Source organism: Marmota flaviventris, chromosome X (genome assembly GCF_047511675.1).
Source record: "Marmota flaviventris isolate mMarFla1 chromosome X, mMarFla1.hap1, whole genome shotgun sequence".
Classification (NCBI taxonomy): Eukaryota; Metazoa; Chordata; class Mammalia; order Rodentia; family Sciuridae; genus Marmota; species Marmota flaviventris.
In genome coordinates, this window is record NC_092518.1 from 16295571 (window position 1) to 16317382 (window position 21812).

The following is a 21812-nucleotide window of genomic DNA, read 5'->3' on the forward strand; positions in this document are numbered from 1 at the left end:
AGTGAAATTTTCATCTTTCCTGTTTTATTTTTGGCAGGCTAGATGTTCAATACAGGAGCTCTTCAGATTTCTGGCCAGCCAGTTGCATTTAAATAATGTCATGCTAATTTAAATAATGTCCATTGATAAAATGGAGGATATAAATTTAATGTTATGAAACATTACCATTATAAGGTTTAATCATATAAAAGTACCTTTTCTTTGTCTCTTGTCCAAAGGATTGTGACTTTGTAACTGAGAATCGAAACTTATTAATTTAAACTTAGTCATTTTCTGAGTTCTCTATTATCCTTTGCAAATAGAAAGTCTGTTGGTGCAGTTCCTCTTAAGGGACATTTATTGCAGAGCAGTTTCTATAAGCTTCCATTTTTTGTGCCTTAAATTCATCCAGTCAACAGCATTGACTGAAGATTGTAGAGGACTGAGTATTCATTCCCAGGGCTGAACAATCTGGAAAAACTAAATGTTGCAGGCTGCATAGTGATAGCTACTGCTGCAAGAATTAGCACTACGTAAAATTACAAGTTTGTCCCATACTGCTATGATAGCTCCATGATTGAAATGCATAATTTTGCTCTTACTTCTTTAATGAAGGTTTGCAATGATGGAAAAACAGTAGGAAGCTTTTTTTTCCCAAATGCAAATTACCTTGCAGGAAAGAAATAACAAAGGAAAGAATTGCCACCAAGGGGAAAAATTAAATCTTACAGCACTTCCTTGGGTATAGTTGAGACAAACAATTAGCATGTTAAGGATCATTATATCCTGTAATAACATGTTGCTTCAGAAATTTCTGTTCTTTCCAGTTATGGGTCCTATCTATTTGCTGGGTGACTTTGATGTTGCATGTCAGGAACCAACTGTGAGAGATTTTTAGCATCATTGTAAATCTCATGAAGAATCCTAACAGTAATATTCTAAATAGTCTATATTCCTCATCCACAGGTTAAATGACTTCAATAAGATACATATAGATCTGCCATTTGTATGAAATGGTAAAGTTAATTAAGCATTAGTTAAATCATTGTTAACTTTCTTATTGTGTACTAGGTACAGAGAATTTAGCAGTGAACAAGTAGATAAGGGTTGTGTCTTCATGGAACTTATAGGTGAGAGAGAAAATTATACACATACACATATGGAAATCCCATTATTGATTTCTTCATATATTATGCATATGTTTGTTTCAGTTATCAATTGCTACATAATGAAGTACCACCAAATAACCATTTATTGGCTGATGATTCTATATTTTGGGCAGGACCAAACTGAAGACAGTTTGTCCCTGCTTCTTGTGGTGTTGGCTGGGTAGGTGCATAGGGCTGGAGGAGGATGATGACTTTACTGGATCTTTGGGCTGGCTTTAATGAGACGGGCCTCTCTTCCTTCAGAGTCTCTCAACTTTTGGAGTCTCTCTCTTGGTTCACCTGACCTTTCCTTCCAACTATGTAGAAATTCTTTACATTGTAGTTAACTTTTGAAAGGGTAGCAAAGGGAAACTATGAGGTCTCTTCAGGCTTTAGCCCAAAGATCATACCTGGCCCCTTCCATTTTTTTTTTTTCCTCTTAGTCTTGAGAAGTCCCAGGGCCAGTTCAGATCCAAGGGCAGGGAAATAGATCCCCTTTTGATTGGAAGAGGGGGCATGTCTACTCAGGGTGCGTGGAATTATTGGTGGTTGCCATTGTAGGGAGTCTAATGCATGCTTCTTCAGAGGTGAGGAGAAATAATATAACACCTTTTCCAAATTTGATGAAGGCTTCACAGCCTTTGCTATTCAGTTGTCAGCTTGTCTGCCACAGAAACAGGAATGTGACTACCTTTGAAAACAGAGTGATCCCTTTTAATCTCTGCTCTATTTCTTTTTTATGACTATATTTGGAAAACAATTTAACTTCTAAGATTATAGTGACTTTTCAACAAGTTTTCAGATAAAAAATAGTATATTTACTGACAGGATCTTTTTAAGCCCTGTTTTAAGTGTTCATAAGTATAAAATATCACTAGAGCAGATGTAGAATCATAGAAATCTGAGGCTGGAAGGGATTTTAGAAATCATCTTTTTCATATTCTTAATTTTTCAGGGTAGGATACTAAGGTCTATACAAGGTCACAAAGACAATGTTAGAATTTGTATTTTCTTTGTTCATTTTGATTAGAAGGGTATGTTTAGACAGTTTGTTTTACAGTTTCATGTGTATGGTTATTAGATTTTTATTATTATGGCTACTAGAAAACAGATTGTCTTGGCTTTTGTTGGAAAAATTAAGGGATTATGCTCTCAGATTCATGCTTATAATTTTCCCCAAATTGTGTATTTATGATACAGATCTCTGAGTTATGGTGCTATCGGAGTAATTGTTGGACATGAATTTACACATGGATTTGATAATAATGGTAAGTACTAGTTTATTTTATAAGCTGCCACTTTTGTAATAATGTTCACTATGTGGGTGTTAATTGTTGTTATTATCTTTGCATAGCAACAGCATCGTAGACTAAAAATTGTCCAATACAATAAATACAATTGCTGATTGAAAACTTTTCCACATGTCTTGCTGTGATAGCTTGCAATAAATAAACAATTATTCTCATTGGTAATTGGGGGAGAATAAAAAAGAAGACCTTGTAATTCCAATGATATTACCTCTGCATTTATATCAGGATTGCTGTACCTGCCACAGTAGTTACAGGAATTGTATTATAGCTTCTTCCCTTTGTCATTTTTTAAAATTCACCATTTTGAGATGTTTTCCCTGGAGGTGCAAGCTCTGCCCCAAAGATGACTCTACATGCTGCACTGCCAAGTTAGGCCTTTGAGCTTGGCTGACTGGTTTCTTTATGCAATTCCAAGGCTTATGCAATGCTTAATCATTGTTTTTCTTTATATTGGCATATATTCTGAGTTTGTTTTTATCAAGGCTAGGCTTGTCTAATAAGGCACAATATAGAATATGTTGTACATCATGATGACATTTAAGCAAAAGAGAGCAGAATATAATCTAAACTAAAGAAATGATTGCCTCTGAGAGTCCTTATTTTAGATCAGCACTCCTTTCTCTGAAGTATTATTGGAAAGCCATAGGAAATCTATGACGTTTATGAATTAGCAAACTATTATCACATCCACAAAATGATTTACAGGCAATCTTTTATTTTATTTTATTTTTGTTTTAATTAGTTACACATGACAGTACAATGACCTTGACATATCATACATTTGAATCAGATGGGATATGATTTCTCATTTTTCTGAGTATACAGGTTGCAGAATCACATTGGTCATGCATTCACATATATACACACAGTAATAATAATGTCTGTACAGGCAGTCTTAAGAACTTGGCTGGCCCAAGGGAATGCTGTGGACTTGTTTCCCTTGTGCCTGTAGTGTCTCTAACATCCTTTACTGAATGCCTACCCCAGGGCCAGAGACATTTCAGGTTCTTTTTCTTCTGGACATTTCTTCCTGCCCCCACCAGCCTGCCCTTAATCACCTAGTTTTTCTACCTCTTGGTCTCCCTCTCTCTGTTAAAATGTAACTGCCTTGTAATCATCTGACTTCTTGGAACTCATTTTTCTACCTTTGGACATTTGGTTTATCTGAGAATAGAGTCTTAACTATGAAACAAAAGCAATTGGTTTTGTATGTTTCTTCCTAGGAAATTTAAGTATGATTCTCCACCAGATCCATTTGGAATCTTTCCCAAAGGACAGAATTTTGCTTTGTGACCAATACTTAGAACAGTGTATTCACATATAAGTATATGTGCACTAACTATTTAATGATTGCTTGGTTGGTGGGTGGAGGGCAGTGATTCCACACCATTCCAGGTGGTCGTATTATTAGCATACAGTCTTGCTAAAGAGTTTTGGATTGTTCTAATTAACACCTTTGGGTAGAGGGCTTTCATGTAAGCTCTTTCTTAGGGGACCCTTGTTTTGGAGACCTTTTAACAATTTTTGCATAATTAAATTTAAACCATATAGTAACCTTGAATATAGACAGTAGTCTAGATGTACCTAAATTGTTGTTTTGAAGAGTGCAGGGAAATTAGTGAGTTAGCATATAGCAATATACCATGTGTAACTAATCTTTTTTCCCCATTATGTTTTAGAGATTTCTGTTCTTGTTCCAAGTTCTCTTTTTTAGAGCAATCTTCCTTGTCTAAGTAGGAAAAAATGGGTCCTTCTATCCATACTGATGACTGTAGATTGATTTATACCAGCTTTTATATGTCTCTTGGCTCCTGGCAACTTGGAGGAAACATGTTCCTATGGGGCTGAGTAGGGTGTATGGTCCTATGTGTGGATAACTCGCTGGATCTGTTCCTATGGATCGTTTGGAACTTCACTGATAGTGGTGCTCTGGTTCCCTCCACAGACTTTTTGAATGAAACCATTTCATTTCACAATCCAGAGAACATTTCAGGTCAGATCAGGTGAAAACACAGAATCCAAATTTGGATAAGACTGGTGCATACATTAAATTGAGGAATCTCATTTTTTAAAAATGCTCTTTGTTCCTTAGAAGGAAAGAATTTTCTCAATCCTTGTTCTCCCTCTTTACATTTAACCTGTGATATTGGAAAGAATGCAGAAGCTGTTCTCAGGAAGGGTGTTCCCTGCTGTTATGACTGCATTTTGAAAGCTTGTCAAGGTGAGAAAAAGGAAAGATGTTGAATTTAGTTTCCATAAATAACACTAATGTCTTTTAACTTTCCTTTTTGCTAGGTAGAAAATTTGACAAAAATGGAAACCTAGATCCTTGGTGGTCTATGGATTCAGAAGAAAAGTTTAAAGAAAAAACAAAGTGCATGATTAACCAGTATAGCAGCTATTATTGGAAGAAAGCTGGCTTAAATGTGAGTACAACTGTGGTTAAGGAAGCATCTCATGGACCATTTTTCCTCATTTGGATATTAGCTTGCTTTAGACCATTGGTTCTTAAAGTGTGCTTCTGAGATCAACAACATCTGCCTTCCCTGGGAACTTGTTAGAAATGCAAATTCTTGATTTCTCCTCCAGACCTGCTGAATCAGAATCTCTAGGGGTGGAGCCTGATAGCCTTGTGGTCTGTCTGTCTTTTTATAATCCCCGTGGTGATTGATAAAAGCTGCAGTTTGAGAAAGATGGATCTATGAATTAATTTATTTGCCTAGATTCAGACTTAATGTCAAAAAAATCCTGTAGTACAAACAATAACATCCTTATAAATCTCCTACATCTCATGACATTTTCTTAAAAGAATTCCATCGAAACTATTGCTTAGGTTTAATTTATTGAAATCAACTCTCATTAATTTGAACTAATAGTCTGAGAACTGGTTAAGAGTTCATAGTTTTAGAAGTTTGAACAAAGGAAACATACTTTTTAAATGTTTATTTTCCATTATATAATAATTTTCCATAAAGACACGAACACAATTTTATACATGGTCTGTGTGAATGAAATGTCAATTCTTTCCTTTTATTGTCTTCACTTACATATCCTTTTCCTATTATCAGTCTTACTGTCCCTACCTATAACATTGGTTATAACATTTGTTACAATGTTATACTTTCCCCCTGCTTGCTTAAAGGTAGGGATACATGCAACTTTAGTACATTGTATCCAATGGCTGCCTCAGAATCCTGGGTGTGAATGTTCTGTTATAATTTAGTCAAATAATCTCTTGTTGAGGTGTTACAAATGCTGATGCAATAAACTCCTTTATTATGTGTGATTATCTATTGAGTTGTTGTTTTCTTGTCAAATTATAACAACCTTTTAAAATAATATAGATGTTAAACTTTTGCCTGTTGTTTCCATTATATATATTTCCCCCAGATTTGTTACTTATCCTTTGGACTTTGTATATGATATGTTTCAACATAAAATATTTAAAATTGAAAATCATTTCCACTTTTCCATTCTTTGTTAAGAAGTTGTCATATCTTCTAGTTTTCCTGGGAATGCTGTTTATTGTTTTGTTATTTTACATATAATTCTTCATGCATGTGAAATTGATTTTTCTATGGAGTTTAATATGATAATTCACTGATATTTTCTTCCTAGAAGATAACCAGTTGATCCAGCATCATTTATTAAAACAAATCTTTTTCAGTTAGTTGTGATGGCATATGACTATAATTCCAGTAACTCAGGAGGCTGAGGCAGGATGATCACATGTTTGAGGCTAGCCTCAGCAACTTGCAATTTATTTCAAAAATAAGATAAAAAGGGCAGGGATGTCACTCAGTGGTAGAGCATTTGCCTAGCATGCATGAGGCTCTGGGTTCCATCCTCAGGAAAAAGAAAGCTACAGAGATTGGGGGGTAGGTCAGTCAGTCAATCATAGAAATCGAGGGGAAAATAGTGGTCACCAGAGCCTGGAGATAGTAGGGGGTTAGGAGGTGGGGAAATGTTGGCCAATGGGGACAGTATGATAGATAGGAGTAATAAATTCTTGTATTCTGCTGCATGTAGGGTGGCTATAGTTAACAATACTGCATGGATCTCTCAAAATGACTAGAAGAAAGGATTTTTAATATACTCACTATGAAGAAATGATAAAAATTCAAGGTGATGGACTTGCTAATTACTCTGATTTGATCATTATACAATGTATATATGTTTATATCACATTGTACCATATACATATGTACAAGTATTATATGTCCAGCAAAAAAAAGAATATCATATACACCAAGATAAATTCCCAGGTTTATGAATTAGGCAAGTTAATGTTTCTAAGTATCAGTGTCTTCAGCTATGAAATGGGTAAATACTTCTGAACTAATTAATTTGTTGTAAGAATTAAATGAGTGAAGTACTAGCATAATGCTGTTGCAAGAAGTGCTCAGTAAGAGATAGTTAATATTTCTGATTCTTTGTCTCATACTAAGAGGTAGCCTACTCCAGAGAAAATAAAGACTTATAGGTCTGAAAAGACAACAGTAGTTTTCTTGCAGTAAAAAGATTCATATTTCTTTGTGATTATTATCTGTAGGCATGAGGGAGTTTTCAGTTAACTGAAATTAATGTGACCCTCATAATGTTCCTCAGAGGTGAACATATTACTAGGTATACATGCTCTACATATGAAAAATCTGATGATCAAAGAGATTCGTGCCCACAGTAGAGTCTGGATTAGAGTTTATATCTTCATAACTCCAGAGTTGGCATTCTTACCCCCAATATTATACTCTGGTTCTCTTAGTTTAAGTTCATTTTATACCTGGGTGATGTATAGGTAGGCATCCATTTTGAACAAAGTGTCAAATATTGAAACAGTTCTGACAAATGTGTATCTTCATTACAAGGACAATAGAAAAGGCATGACTGTCTCAGTGTAAGTCCATCCAACCATCAGAAAACGGCTTCTGTCTTATTCACACAGGAGAGTGGGTGGCTTCTTTTGTAGCCAAAAGGTGCCATGGTTTATTTTTTCTGGTTTCATTTGTAAGATTTAGTCTTCTCTCTCTCTCTCTCTCTCTCTCTCTCTCAGTGAATTGGGAGGAGCATAGATGGGGTACCAAAGATACAGACTATCAGCAGCTGTTAAGTCCTGAGAGGTCAAACTTAGAGCCATGTCCCTCACTGAGATTGTCCATAGTGCCAGGAACCAGAGGTTGAGGATACTTCAAAAGCTTCTATTTTAGTTATAAAGCTTAGACTAAAAACGAAGGAGATATTTAAGCTTGAGTGGATATAAACACAAATATCAAGAGCCAAGAGGAGTTGAGAAGTTATGCATTATGGAACAAAGACTCTGGAGACAGAAGACTGCTTAGGTTTCAATCTCTGAGAAATGTTAGCAGTTTACTTAGCCACTCTATCTTAGAGCAGGTTATTAGAAGCAAAGACCAAGGAGGAGTTTCTTAGATCAGTAATTTATCAAAGTAGTTTCATGAGAAACTTGTAAGGGAGTGAGGAAAACATATTGGTTTCAGGAGGAGTTTAGCTTTACCCTGATCCCACAAAGGGTTCTAGAGCATGAAGCATACCATGGAAATTGTTCAGCCCAGGGGCAAGGGATGGGGCTTTTCCACCTGCATATTAGTCAGTTACTGGAAGGTGGAGTATAACTTCCCAGCAACCTCCAGGTATGGTAGCTTTCATAAACTAAGGTTTACTTCCTGAGCTGTTATCAGTTACAGGAATGGGTTCATAGTCCTGGTAGAAAAAGGGATCCAATGGGATACTAACAACAACTGCTACATATTCTGAGTTTCAGATCTTCATTTATTAAATAAGAATGATAATAATAGGACTTACCTCATAGAATTGTAGTAAAAGAATGTAGGTAAAGCAGGAATGCTGACTTTTGGGGACTAAATTTAGCAGGGTTATTCTGGGTGATTATAGCAAAAAATGTTTTCAAAGATTTTTTTTAAATTTATTTGTTCATTTTAGTTATACATAATAGAGTATATTTTGACATATCATACATACATGAAGTATAACTTCCCATTCTTGTGGTTGTACATGGTGTGGAGTTACACTGATCACTTATTCATATATGACCTTAGGAAAGTTATATTGGATTGATTCTACTATTTTTCCTACTCCCTTCCCCCCTACCTTCCCTTCATTCCCCTTTGTCTAATCCAAAGTACTTCTATAAAGATTTGTTTTTATTTGTTAGTGTTATTTAATACCTGGAAAATTGGGCTAGATTAAAAGTAAAGAGTTGGTAGGATCCATGGCTTGTGTTAGTTTCCTGTTGCTGCTGTAACAAATCATTGCAAACTTAGTAACTTAAAACAACACTAACTTATTGTCATGTAGTTCTGTATGCCAAAAGTCTGACCCAAGTCTCAGTGGTGTAAAATCAAGGTGTCAGAAGGTCTATGTTATTTTCTAGAGGAACTAAGAGAGAATCTGTTTCTTTTTCTGTTCTAACTTTTAGAGGCTGCCCATATTCCATGGCTCATGGTTCCTCCCTTCAAAGTTGGCAATGGCCAGTGTAGTCTTCTCACATTGGATCACTCTGACACTTACTCTCTTGACCTGTTTAGGACCCTTGTAATTACATTGAGTACACCTGAGTAATCCAGCAATGTTCCCATGTCATGATCCTTGACTTAATCATATCTTACAAGTCCCCTTTGTCATTGTGAGATAATATATTTACAAGTTTTAGGGATTAGGATGTAGACATCTTTGGGAGGCCAGTATCCTGCCTATTACACTGGATCTGGCAAATATTTTTGTAAAAGTCCAAACAGTAAGTAATTTAGGCAATGTAGGTTATGTGGTCTCTATTGTAAACACTAAACTCTGCTTTTGTAAAATGAGTAACCACAGACAGTGTGTTTATGAATGGGCATAGTTGTGTTCCAATAAAATTTAATTTATGACCACTGAATTTGAATTTCACATAATTTTTGCATACCATAAAATATTCTTCTCCTTTTTATTGTTCTTCCCCAATCATTGAAAAATGTAAAACCCAGTCATACCTGGTAGCCTGTACTAAAACAAGTGGCAGGGTGGCTTTGGGTTGTGAGCTGTATTGATTTAGAATATTTAAAATATTTAGGTTCTGGCTCATTTGAGATTTTAAGAAATGGTTTTCAAATAATCAGAAGAATGATCTTCTCTGTGCTTGACTGGGTGTCATACACATTGCAAACCTTGACCTTGTGGTCTGCACTACTGTTTGATTTTTGTTCCCCAGGAGAGCTATCCTTCTTTTAATTTTTCATGGAAATTACTAGAGGTAAAATGATAATGGTTGTTCTTGAAATCTTGTTCCTGTATGGATGGCAAATTTTTGGAAACATAGGTACAATGAGGAGAATACTCAAATTATATGAGTTAATCAGAGAAAGTAATCTGTGTATTGACATTTCTATTTTTTCCCATTAAACCAGAGTCACTCAGAATATTGTTAATATTTTATTGGAGCTAGAAAAAATTGGTGAGATTAAAGAGGGTGAGAAAGTAATGTGCAGCATAATAAAATAGAAATTATTATATTCAGGAGCACCTTGCTGGGGTTAGTTTGCCATCTCGCAATATATTATGACTACCTCTGATTTACTGAATGTAATTTTCTCTTTAAAATATGACACTTTTGCTTGCTATAATATTTATGCCTCTTGCTGAATGATAGTTGACCGTGAAACGCTTTTTTTTTTTCTTTTTGTTAGGTGAAGGGGAAGAGGACCCTAGGAGAAAATATTGCCGATAATGGAGGTCTGCGGGAAGCTTTTAGGGTATGAACTGCAATGTTTGCTGTGGTTTTAAAAATTAATCTATAAAACACTGTATGGGTGCACCTCAATTTATACTGCAGACATGTTCTTAGGAGTTGGGTATTCTGGAGTTTCTATAAATAGAATTGTATTTCCCCATCAACTCTATTATGCTCTATTACATAAATAGATCTGCATTTCTTTCTTTTTTTGTTTTTGAGGCATAAAGTTACCCTAAAGAATAATATTTGTTATTAAGAATCATGAATTTAAAAGAAAGTTTTCAGAAAATACACTCACAATCATATCAAAGTATGCTACAGAAACCTCCTTGGGGCTAGGTACATATGAGTTTTCCCTGAGTACAGCTCTCTCTCTCTACTTAAAATTTTATCTTAAAATACCAAAAGTCTAAATTATGGGCAGAGGCTAGTGATTCTCATGTATTGGTCCAGATAAGAGTCTATAATACTGTTTTTGTCATCCATTGGTCTTTGGTTAAATAAGAAACAAGTATAATATGGGAAATTTTTCATAAAGCTAAATACATTCACTTTAAAGACCAAGTTTTTGATGTGCTATATATCCTTTTCTTAAGGCTATTTATCAAAATATAATAAAAAGACCAGATTATTATTACAAGGCTATATCCTTCCTATATGCTTATTAAAATAAATTTTGTTTTATAAAATGATGGTGATCAATGATGATAGTTTTCCTGCTAATTGGAAAAAATAAAGAATTGATAATATGTGTACCCACAGATATATTTCCCTGAGGGCCTTGTCATGGTGTTACATTTGTTTGTCCCATGTTGAATTCTTTTTAAAAAGAATTATTTAATGTCTCAGTACTGTGGCTCAGCTCCTTTGGTAGTTATTGAGTGTAAGGTCTTTTTCTGGTGTACCTACTTCACTCTTAAGTGGAAAGACATTAACTTCTAGGTGTTTTCTTAAAGGAAAATTTGATACATTGCATTTTGCAAATGGCAGGAGTATATATTTAATATGTCTGTATTGGAGGAATAAAGGGAAAATCATCATTTCACAGCTCATCTATCCTGTTTCTCTCTCTAGGCTTATAGGAAATGGGTAAATGAGAGAAGGCAAGGAGTTGAGGAGCCTCTCCTACCAGGCATTACATTCAACAACAACCAGCTCTTCTTCCTGAGTTATGCCCATGTGAGTACACTGAGGAAGGGGCATCAAGGATGTAATGCAGAACTTGAGCTTGTGGCTTTCATCATAGTTTAATGGCATGACTTTAATTTTGTCCAAAATATTCTCTCGCTGATTACTTTCAGGATAAAGTCCATCATCTTAATGTTCTGTAAAACATATAATAATTAACCTATTGATTCAAAGTTCACTGGTATTTTTTAACCAGTGAACTAATTTTTTAACTAATTAACCATATAGTTCCTCAATATATCTGGACTTCTTCATGCATTTGGTACTACTTGTAATCATTTCCAGTAATGTGTTCCTTGATTTTTGTGGCCCTGCCCTTCCCTACATTTCTCCTTTTCCTTTGCCTCACTTGCTGAATTCATTCTATCCCTCTCAACCTATGGGGGACACTCAGGTCTGGGTTCCCAACTGTCAAATAAATACACAAGGACTGTTGGAGCTGAAAAATAACAACAAAGGCAAGGAGAATCATGTTACTCTTTCACGAGTTTAATATGTTATTGGGGCAGAAATTGGAAGGAAACACTAAATAAGGTATAATTCTCAGTTGAGTCTCTGGCTAATGAAGCAAGTACCAATTCTTTGCCATTGGTTATTGCACTGGTTTGTGTCACAAATGTATAGACAACATTTTCAAAAAAGTCATGATGTGTCTATAAAGGTTCTGATGTATGGCCTCACAGTGGGCAAACATTTAAGTACATGCTCAAAGCTTGACAAAAGTTTTCATCAGTACCACCATTTGTTCCTAAGTCTTTGCATTCATTCCTCAGTAAGCACATCCATCTCTTATTAAGGAATTCCTACCTGTTCCTAATTCTTAATACTCTGATTAAGGAATTCCTACCTGTCTGGGATCTTTTAGCTCTTGAAACTGGCATGAAAACACCAAACCAATTATCATTGATCAATCCAATATCAACAAAATCACTTTCCTTTTTAGTTTTCAGATTTCTATTAACATACACCCAGTTTTTTTATCTCCCTAGTTAGAAAGTCTATTTGATTTAACTGTCCATATTTTACCAAATCTAGATGTTTCATCTTTTAAAAAAATTTTTAGTTGTAGATGGACACAATACCTTTATTGTATTTATTTATTTTTATGTGGTGCTAAGGATCAAACTCAGTGCATCACACACACAAGGCAGGTGCTCTACTGCTGAGCTCCAGCTCCATCCCAGATGTTTCATCTTTTTAAATACTGTTTAGATTCAACCTCTCATTCTCTCTTGTTTTAGGCAGTTCAGGCTCATAAACAAAAATGTATTTCTCATAGTTCTGGAGGCTGAAAGTCTGAAATCAGGATGCCAGTAGCATAAGGTTCTGCTGAATTTGGGGGAAACAAACATTCAGCCTACAGCATCCCCATTACCCTATCTCATCTATAGGCAAAGCTTTGATGTCTTCTGCTCTGGGTTATCCCAACAGCCTTATGGCATGTATTCCTTACTTCAGCATCTTTTACTACTCTTTTACATTTCACTGAAATACCATTTTATTTCGGTACTGATCTACTAAAAGAACAACAATGGTTCTCAAATGTCTATAACATTGAGTCTAAATACCTTCATCTGGCTTTCAAAGTTCTCAGTCTGATCCTTCTCTACCTGATCTGTTTTAATTTCCTACAGCTTCATTGGATCAGAAAAACTCAACCTTATCCAGGCAGTATCCCCACTTCCGCCCCCATGATGTCATGCTCATTACTGTCTCTGTGGCCTTGCTTCTGATTCTCCTTTTATAATGTGGCCCCCTCCCTACTTTTCCTCCCCAAATTATTATTCAGTCTCAGCTTTCTTCTTCAGGAACCATGTTGAGTTTCACCTCATCCATAACTCTTCCCAAAGGATTCCAGTCCAGTCCTCATTATTTTCTTTTATCTCTAACTCCTGTTATACTTCCTTTTACTAACATTCAGTTGAGTACTTAATTGCTCTCAAAATGTTCAAGACTTTCAGGTTGATCTCCACAGCTAATCTTCTGGATCCTTATACTTGTTATTTTCCTCCATAGCACCCAGCAAAGATGCTGAATAGATTGAAGATGCTTGATATTTTTAGATCAATTGCTTCAAAAGGAAAAGGCTAACACAATTCAACTAGGTAGACTTCCTTTTGGGTAATTATAGGGTCAGGTGTTAAAATAAGCACACAAACAACAGTAAGAATTTTCTCCAGTTAAGGTTGGCAGTTTCCTGTTTTTGTAAATAATGTTTTATTGAAAAATAGCTATACTCTAGCTGATTTCGTGTTACAGTGGCAGAGTTGATTAGTTAAACAGGTACCTTCTGGTCTTCAGAGACTAAAATATTTGCTATCTGTCTCTTTACAGAGAGTCTGCTAATCCCAGATCTAGAGGACAAACTACAAGGGTTCATTCCTTTTTACTATTTACATCCTAGTCCAAATTACTTCTTCACAGATGAAATAAACTAATTAATAGTGATGATATAGTTATAATTTTAAAATGTTTCCAAATGTAATATGAAACCATTTCTGATTTATTTTAAAGTAAAGAGATTTAGGGAAAAAGTGGAAAGCTATTTTTATCACTAATGAGAAATTTATCTTAGAGCTTTTCCTACTGACAGAATGAGGATATTTTCAATCTTTTGCACATTGGAGTTAAGTCTGCTTATAGGAAGCAAAGTTATTTTCCCTCCTGGGAAGGTACTAGGAAAATAGTAACAACTATAATGTGTTTTCAGAAATCTCTTAAGTGACATAGGTGACATAGACAATTATATATAATAATGTAAGGGTATAAGACGAAGTAACCTAAAAAGAAATGAGGTAAAAATCAAATGTCAAAACAAGTTCACATTAGATAGCTTCTGAGGAAATTAAAGAATCATTTACAAAAAACATTTTCAAAATCAATTCAGAAACACAATGACTGATGATTTATAGTCATCAAAATTAATAGCATCATATCACCTTTCCTGTTTCCTATATTCTTGCAGTTGCTGTGACCTATCAATTTCTTTTCTTGGAGATTCTTCTCATCCTTCTACTTCTTCCATTCCTATTCCTACTTATTTAGTGGATATTCATTGCCCATAAATAATCTTCTAACTAGTCTCTTAATTTCCTCCTTCTACTCTACATGCCTACCAGACAAATCTTTGAAAAATATGGATTTTATTTTCCTGCTCAAGAACAATGTTAAAATATAGTTTAAAAACTTTAGTCTATTGCTTAGGACTTCAAAAATCTTTCGCCATTCTGTCTCACTTGGTCTTCCATTGCTGCCAATTATATACAACCTATTGCAATCAAGTTCAGTGTCTTGCCTTCCCCCTCTCCCAATCATTTTCTCATTTGCCCTGCCATTAGAATGTTCCCCACCACCGTTTCCATGTGTCCTAGTCCTGTTCATACTTGAAGATTATATCATATTTGAAGATATACTTTGAGTCAGAATTAAGTTGGTTATACTGCAGAAAAGAACAGCATAACGAAAGTGTATTTCTTGTTCATGCTCCAAGTCCATCATATATTAGCAGTAGGGCCCTGCCTGTAATTTTTACATAAGGGCCTAGGGTTTGGAATCTTTATCTTGACATGTAATTTCATGGTCACCACAGGTATAGGGAAGAAATGTAAGGAAATGTGCATTGCCCCTTAATGTATTCCTAAGGCTCTTAAAACTTCTGTCAGTTTTTTTAAGCCTCTGCCCAGAAGTTACATCTATCATTCTGCTCATGTTTCATTGGTCAGAACAAGTTAGATTTCTGTGCCTAACTTCAAAGGAAATGGAGAAATGTACTCCTGTTCCAGGCTGAGACTAGGTTGAGGCAAGGAAAATACTTGGGGCAAAATAGTAACTTCTCATGACCATACTCAATTCTAAATGGCCGATTTACTTTATTGGTTCAAATGAGCATGATTACATTTGATATGGGATATTTAAAACATTAAATTAATTGAAGAAAATGCATTGATTAATTTTGGGGCACATATATGATTTTTTTTTATTTAAAGCACATGTCTGGAAACTCTCTAATTTACCAAATTGTATAATTACTCATATTGAAAAAACTCCTACTCTGGGGATTAGAATAATAGATGTTACTACTGATGAAGGTTTTATCTAGTCTGCTAAAATTGTTTGTCATCTATTCATTCTAAAATTATATTTTGGTATAATTTGGAGCAGTTAAACTAGAAAATGTATAATTGGAATGGAAGCTTATTTATTGGGATGCCTTTCTCTTCTAGGTGAGGTGCAATTCTTATAGACCAGAAGCTGCCCGAGAACAAATTCAAATTGGTGCTCACAGCCCCCCTCAATTTAGGTAAATGATTAAATGGGTGATACCAGTTTTTAACTGTATATCTCCTGCCCCACACCACACCCATCATTCCATCCCAGTGTACTACTCATGAGTGATGCAAACAAAAGCCTGTATTGTGAAGGTGTAATCTCCATTTTGCAGATAACCAAATCTGGCCAAACAGAAACTAAACATCTTTTTCTGCAATAGTAGTAAGCTGGTATATTCAGTGCTTTTTCAACTAAATTTCTGTTGATGAGCAGTTGTACACATCTCTAGTTTCCAGAGATCCATGGGAATACAAAAGTAATTTGGAATCCAAATCATAGCTTTAGTATTAAATTCTATTTATGATCTTCCAGATTTTGAAAGGCAGCAATACATGGGTGCTATGATCACCATGGGCAATCAGTAAACTGAAATATTGAAAACACCCAACTACCTAATTTTTTTGGGGGGAGGTCTGAGCCAAAACCCAAATTTTATTATCTCCAAAGAAGATATAATATGAGGCACTTTGCCTTAAAACATCTAGAACTCTGGTTTGTTTCATGTTAAAGCATATTCTGTTTAATACTTCTTACTTTTTCCACACAGCCATCCAACATACATAAATGCATGCCCACTTTCTGAATAGATCTGAACCCAAAGGAAGATTTATGGTGATACTGAGCAATTATAATTCATATCTAGAGTCAGGACACTATATTTTGGCTTTCAGCTTGCATCATATTTTGAAACAATTGCTTACATATGAAGGGAACAGGATTATGAATTACACTCTTAATTGTCAGAATGTATAAAGTATTAAATAAAAACAAAATTATGTTTGATATTACTTACCCTGTCCTTGGTTCCATAGCCCGAGAGAAATTTTCTAAGTAGAGGACATATAATCATGATAAGAAATCATAATAATTTATAGTTATTCATTCTTTGCTTAGAACATATTAACCTGGATATCTTTACATTTAATATTTAAATGAATCCATTTGCATATTGCAAGAAAGTCATCTGAAATTTCTTCTATATTTTAAAAATCTTATTCCTAAAATCTTGCCTTAGAAATGCTTTGAACATTGACCATAAATTACCCAGTAGCATAAAAATCTAATCACTGTGTTGGAAATTCTCCCCCACTGGGCTAAACTGTCATGAAGCCTGACAGTTTCTAATGGACTAAAAATGTGCTCCCACTGACAAATGGTGCAGATGAAGCCACACAGTAGATTAATTACTCAACAGTTAAGTTTTTAGAAACTTATTTTTACTAACTAGTTGCCTGTAATGTTGGATTTTTAGCTGATAATTTACAGAGTATGCTTACTAATTATCAGCTATATTCTATCTTTAACACTTGCCTAGGGTGAAGCACACTATGAAATATGCACCCCTACCCATACATCCCAGTTAAAACACAAGAGGTTATGAGAATTTGTTGGATACAGGCCATTACATTCATTCAAATGCCTCTAGGTAACAAAGTCATTAGGGAAGAAATAGTCAGTGGCTGAGAATGCTGAGTTTCTAGTCAACCTTTTGAATGTGAGGTTGAGTGAGAAATAGATGAGGGGGGCAGTTTTTTTTAAAACTGATGTCTGCAGTAACTATAGATTTTGAGTGCAGTGAAAATCACACAATGGAAATACCACTTCCAAAAAGCACTTACAATCAAAGTGCTGAGTAGGAATCCACAGTCTTTACTGCAGTTGGGAACTTGCAAGAACACCGGATTTTGGAACTAAAATCTAGTGAAGAAGTATTTATCTGTAACAATTAGATGCTTTCCATTAGTTGGTTGTTGCATTAACTAGATTCTAGGTAAATATGATCCCCCCAAACTAACAGAAATTTAGAGAAGAGAAATTATTTTTGTAGATTGAAAAAATTATTTAAAAATAGTTGGAAATGAATGATTTTACAGACGTTGAGTGAAAGAAGTCAATGACACAACACTGAATACTGTGGATTCCATTCATGTAAAATTCAAAAGCAGGCAAAGCTATGGTGATAGAGGTCAGGATAGTAGTTATCCTTGGTAGGGGACACAAAGGGGCTTTCAGGTTACTGGAAATATCCTGTCTTGATCTGAATGGTAGTAATATTGGGTACCCATGAACAAATTAGTGGTTTCTACATTTAAGAATCATGTACTTTATATCAATTATACATTCCATAAAAGTTAAATTTTAAAAAATCTTGGAAAAACTAAGTATTGAAGATGGTATAGTTTTAAAGGATTTTGAAGAATGTTGGAAGAGTAGTAGGAACATTTGCCTGGCATTCAGGAGATGTTGGTTCTAGTCTTAGTGCTGTTAATTTTTTGGAATTTTACTTAATGATTTGGGGCTTTAGCTATTTCTCCTGTAAACAGATTAAATAAATGTCAAGATCCTTTCTAGCAATATACCATTACAATTTCATCCAGAACCTGTTGATGAATTAAATGACATGTGTTTTGCCATATCTTTTTTCAGGGTCAATGGTGCCATTAGCAACTTTGAAGAATTCCAGAAAGCTTTTAATTGCCCACATAATTCCTCGATGAACAGAGGTGTGGATTCCTGTCGACTCTGGTAGCTGGAGTGCTGTATTCTGCCATCCTGAGACAACTGCCCACTTATTTAGGCCTATATTCCCCTGAGGACTTTTATTTTTGATGTGTTTTCATTATTTGGGTAGATGACCTGCTTGGATCGAAACAGTATCTGTTGAGAGTCATAGATCTTAAAAAAGTAAAAGCAAGAAATGGACCATGGATTTTTCTTTAGAAAATCAAACTAACAAAAGTAAATCCCTGGGCTATGTGTCTTAAAGTGCTATCTGCTGAATTGTTGCTATTTTCCATTTTAGTTAGTCATAGCTCAATGGTACATACCATTTCAATCTGTAGCTTTTCAGGAGTCCTAAGTAGAATGTGTCCATCAAAAAGTTCAGTCTAGTAAACCTGTAACCCTCAGTGATGAAGACATGTGTATGCATATATAGAAGGCCTTGCTGTTCTTTGGACTGCATTGCTAGACTTCATGGACAGTCATTACTATAGCATTTCTTAATGCTAAGGTAGTTAAATAAGAACTATGTTGGATCTCCATTTTACATTTTTCAATGAAGTTCTTACTTTCAACTTTGGAGTCTATGTGAATGAAAATGTGCCTCATAACTTGCATCTGATGCAGCTGATTGCCTTGTTCAGGTCAGCATGAACAAAGATGACAATAAGTCTACTAGGTAAAGGTTGAGTTTATCAAATAGGACGAAAAGGCAATATTAAGTCCCAGAAGAAGTAAAAACTCCTAGTCATGCAACAACAGGAAAACTAGGAGATGAAATCTCCAAAATTTTATCTAGTCTGCATGATCCTGGTTCTTCAATGAGCAGGTATTGAGTGGAGGATTTTCCAATTCCCCATTAGAAACAAATGGCTTTCATTTCCCTTTAGTGCAAAGGGATAAACACTACATTGAGAGGGAGCAAAATGCTCTTCCATTTCATCTCAGTTAATGTTCCCTCTCTTTAAAAAGAAAACCTTTTAAAAATTTTCTTGATTGAAGCCATTTTAGAATATACTGATTCAATTTAAAATTCCTGAATAGAACTAAGGAATATAATTTTTACTTTTCAAGTCTTTGAAGAAAGAGCAGTACTGTTTTTGATCCTTAGAGCATTATCCTTTTAAGTGAACCCCTCTATCTTTTAGTTGTGTGTGTATGTAGGATAAAACTGAAATAGCATTAAAGTGGTTACCTGGCGTTTCCTGTTTCTTAACATAGGCACCCCCCCCACACCCCATCACATTATTCATTGTACATGAGATACTGGGTTAAGTGGGCCAAAGGGAAAATCTCAAAAGCAAAATGACAAATTCAGACTAACCACAGGAGGTCATTTTGCATCTCTGTGACTTGTCATCCTTTTAAAAGACATGTAAGTGTGTGCCACGTCCTTTTGTAACCATGGGAACTTCTGAAGAGAGAAAAATGGAGGGGAACCATCATAAGGAAAACAATTACACTGCATTAGTCAGAGGAGAGTGATTTTCCCCTTGACTTTCCTCCTCTCCGAATGGATAAACTTCTGAAGGGCAGCTACCTTTTCCTCCTCTTAACCACAGCTTAATGTGACCTTAGTTTGTATGTCTAAAAACAAGTAGTACTAGGTCAGGGGTGCTGGAAATGTATGTGCCTTTTCTCTAGAGTAAGCAATTCAATTCGATTTAGACATGTACAATATTTTTTGTTTTATTCCTTACTTGAGTGCTTAAAATTAGCTAAAGTTTGTCATGCTTATATGAATAGTATTTTCCTTCTAGGTTTCTTTTTAAAATTCTGAATAAACATATTCCTGCAGGTCAGAGAAAGTGTTTGATAAAAGCATAGATTTATGACTTTGGAAGTGGAAATGAAGTCACTTGTTAGTCCAGGAAAACTGGTTGGTGATCAGTTGGGTCTCTCACAGCTTCTTGATGACAGAGTTAACTTTTACTGATTAACTTTTCTTGATCTAACTCAATTCTACTGAAAATTGTGTATAGTATGGACATTATTAAAACAAACCAAAGTAGCAATATAAAATCATCACTATTAACTAAGACAATTTTGTAGGATCAGATTTCTAAATGCTTGTGTTTAACTCTTCAAATTATAGTCTTCTTGTCCTTCTCTTTGATATAGGCTGCTAAAAGAAACAGTCATTGATCAAGTTTAGAGGGAAGAAGATAAGATACAACTAGAAAGGAAAAGGAAAAAGTAGACAGAAACTGGCCTAAGAATGTGGCTCTGAAGAGAAGACAGGATTTTGGCGATCCTTGCTGAGCATATCTATTGGAGGAGAGCCAATAAAGTTTTACAAAAATCATTATGGTAAATTAAAAGTAAATTACATATTGGATCCCAGACTGGCTTTGCTGAGCTTTTCACCAAGTACTCAGCATTGGCGTCCTATTTTCATATTTTTTCCTTTTACCACATGAACTGGGATATGACTAATGCAAATTCAGGATTAATAAATTATCCTCAGGTTTATTTAGTGCCTTGCCTCAATGGAGCTTAAAGCACAGCACATAAATTTTATCACTAAGAAGCAACTAGGAACTATGGCTTGCCAGACAGGTTATGCTCATGCCAGAGAAATGGACAGGCTTGAAATTACTTGTCAGGTATCTCAGAGTAAGAAAAGACAGAGTCTTTAGGCTTTGGATTACTGCCCTCTGGATTAATCATCATCCCTTAGTACTCCTATTTCCAAATATATTTATTCAATCAACATTTCTATAATCAAAGCACTTGATAGGCTTCTTCCTCAATATTTTTTAACATAATGCTTCTGTTGCATCTTAAATCATGGAAAAATATCCGATTGTTTCATACAACATTCTCATCACCAGTGGAAGTGTCCCACTGGTTCAAAGTAAGATGTTATTGGATTATGCATTTTTTATCTAAATAGTCTTTGTGAGATGAGTTTGATTGTGTTTTCTTCCCCTACTTTTGAAACAATAAAAACAGTCTTTTTAAGGACAATAAAAAGTAGCTTGAAGTCTTTCCATTTCTCTCCTTAAAAAAAATACGAAGATATAGTACATCTATTAATATTCTGTTTTAGACTGTATTAAAAAGTATACAATGCACTGTAGTATACTATCTCTTTTGGTTTAGGAAAGTAGAATTTTAATGTAGTAACTTGCTCTGTAGATAATTAAAGATTTGTAAGGCAGTCATTATATTTTCTTCTAAAATGTAAGTCAGCAGATGTGGTTAACTGCATTTGCCATAATGTTCCCTCCATGAAAAAGACATGCCTTTGAGGAAATAATTGACCACTATAGGGTTGGTCTCACAAAAGTGACATTATTGTTACTATCAAACCAAAGAACCCGAATATGCTGTTACCATTCTTTAACAGTCCAATTTATAGTCATTCATTCAGCACTTCATAACTGAGCACCCATTATATTTACATCCCTAAACCAGCTATAGTTAGGTGGATAATATACTGTCTCTGGCTTCAACAAACAATCTGGTCAACATGGGAGATGCATATGTAAGTGCTTACAATTAGACCACTTGGGGTATGGTTTGGGACACAGAGAAGGAATTATTCAACGCCCCTGGAGGACACTGTTGGTGCTCCTTCGGTCCGGATCCCAGCAAACCCCTTTG

The 21812-nt window shown here is 35.1% G+C and overlaps 1 protein-coding gene across 2 annotated transcripts in view; it reads left to right on the forward strand.

Annotated features, from left to right (window-relative positions):
• Window positions 1-18348, forward strand: part of Phex (phosphate regulating endopeptidase X-linked) — a 190344-nt gene extending 171996 nt beyond the window's left edge. The window contains exons 17-22 of one of the 2 annotated variants that reach the window (XM_027927395.2): window positions 2328-2395; window positions 4733-4863; window positions 10138-10203; window positions 11259-11363; window positions 15596-15672; window positions 18129-18348. In XM_027927395.2, coding sequence (XP_027783196.1) covers window positions 2328-2395; window positions 4733-4863; window positions 10138-10203; window positions 11259-11363; window positions 15596-15672; window positions 18129-18231 — 550 coding nt within the window. In that variant the 3' untranslated portion in view covers window positions 18232-18348. The remainder of the gene's footprint in view (window positions 1-2327; window positions 2396-4732; window positions 4864-10137; window positions 10204-11258; window positions 11364-15595; window positions 15673-18128) is intronic. The other variant, XM_027927396.2, reaches the window with a different exon arrangement.
• Window positions 18349-21812: the final 3464 nt, after the last annotated feature.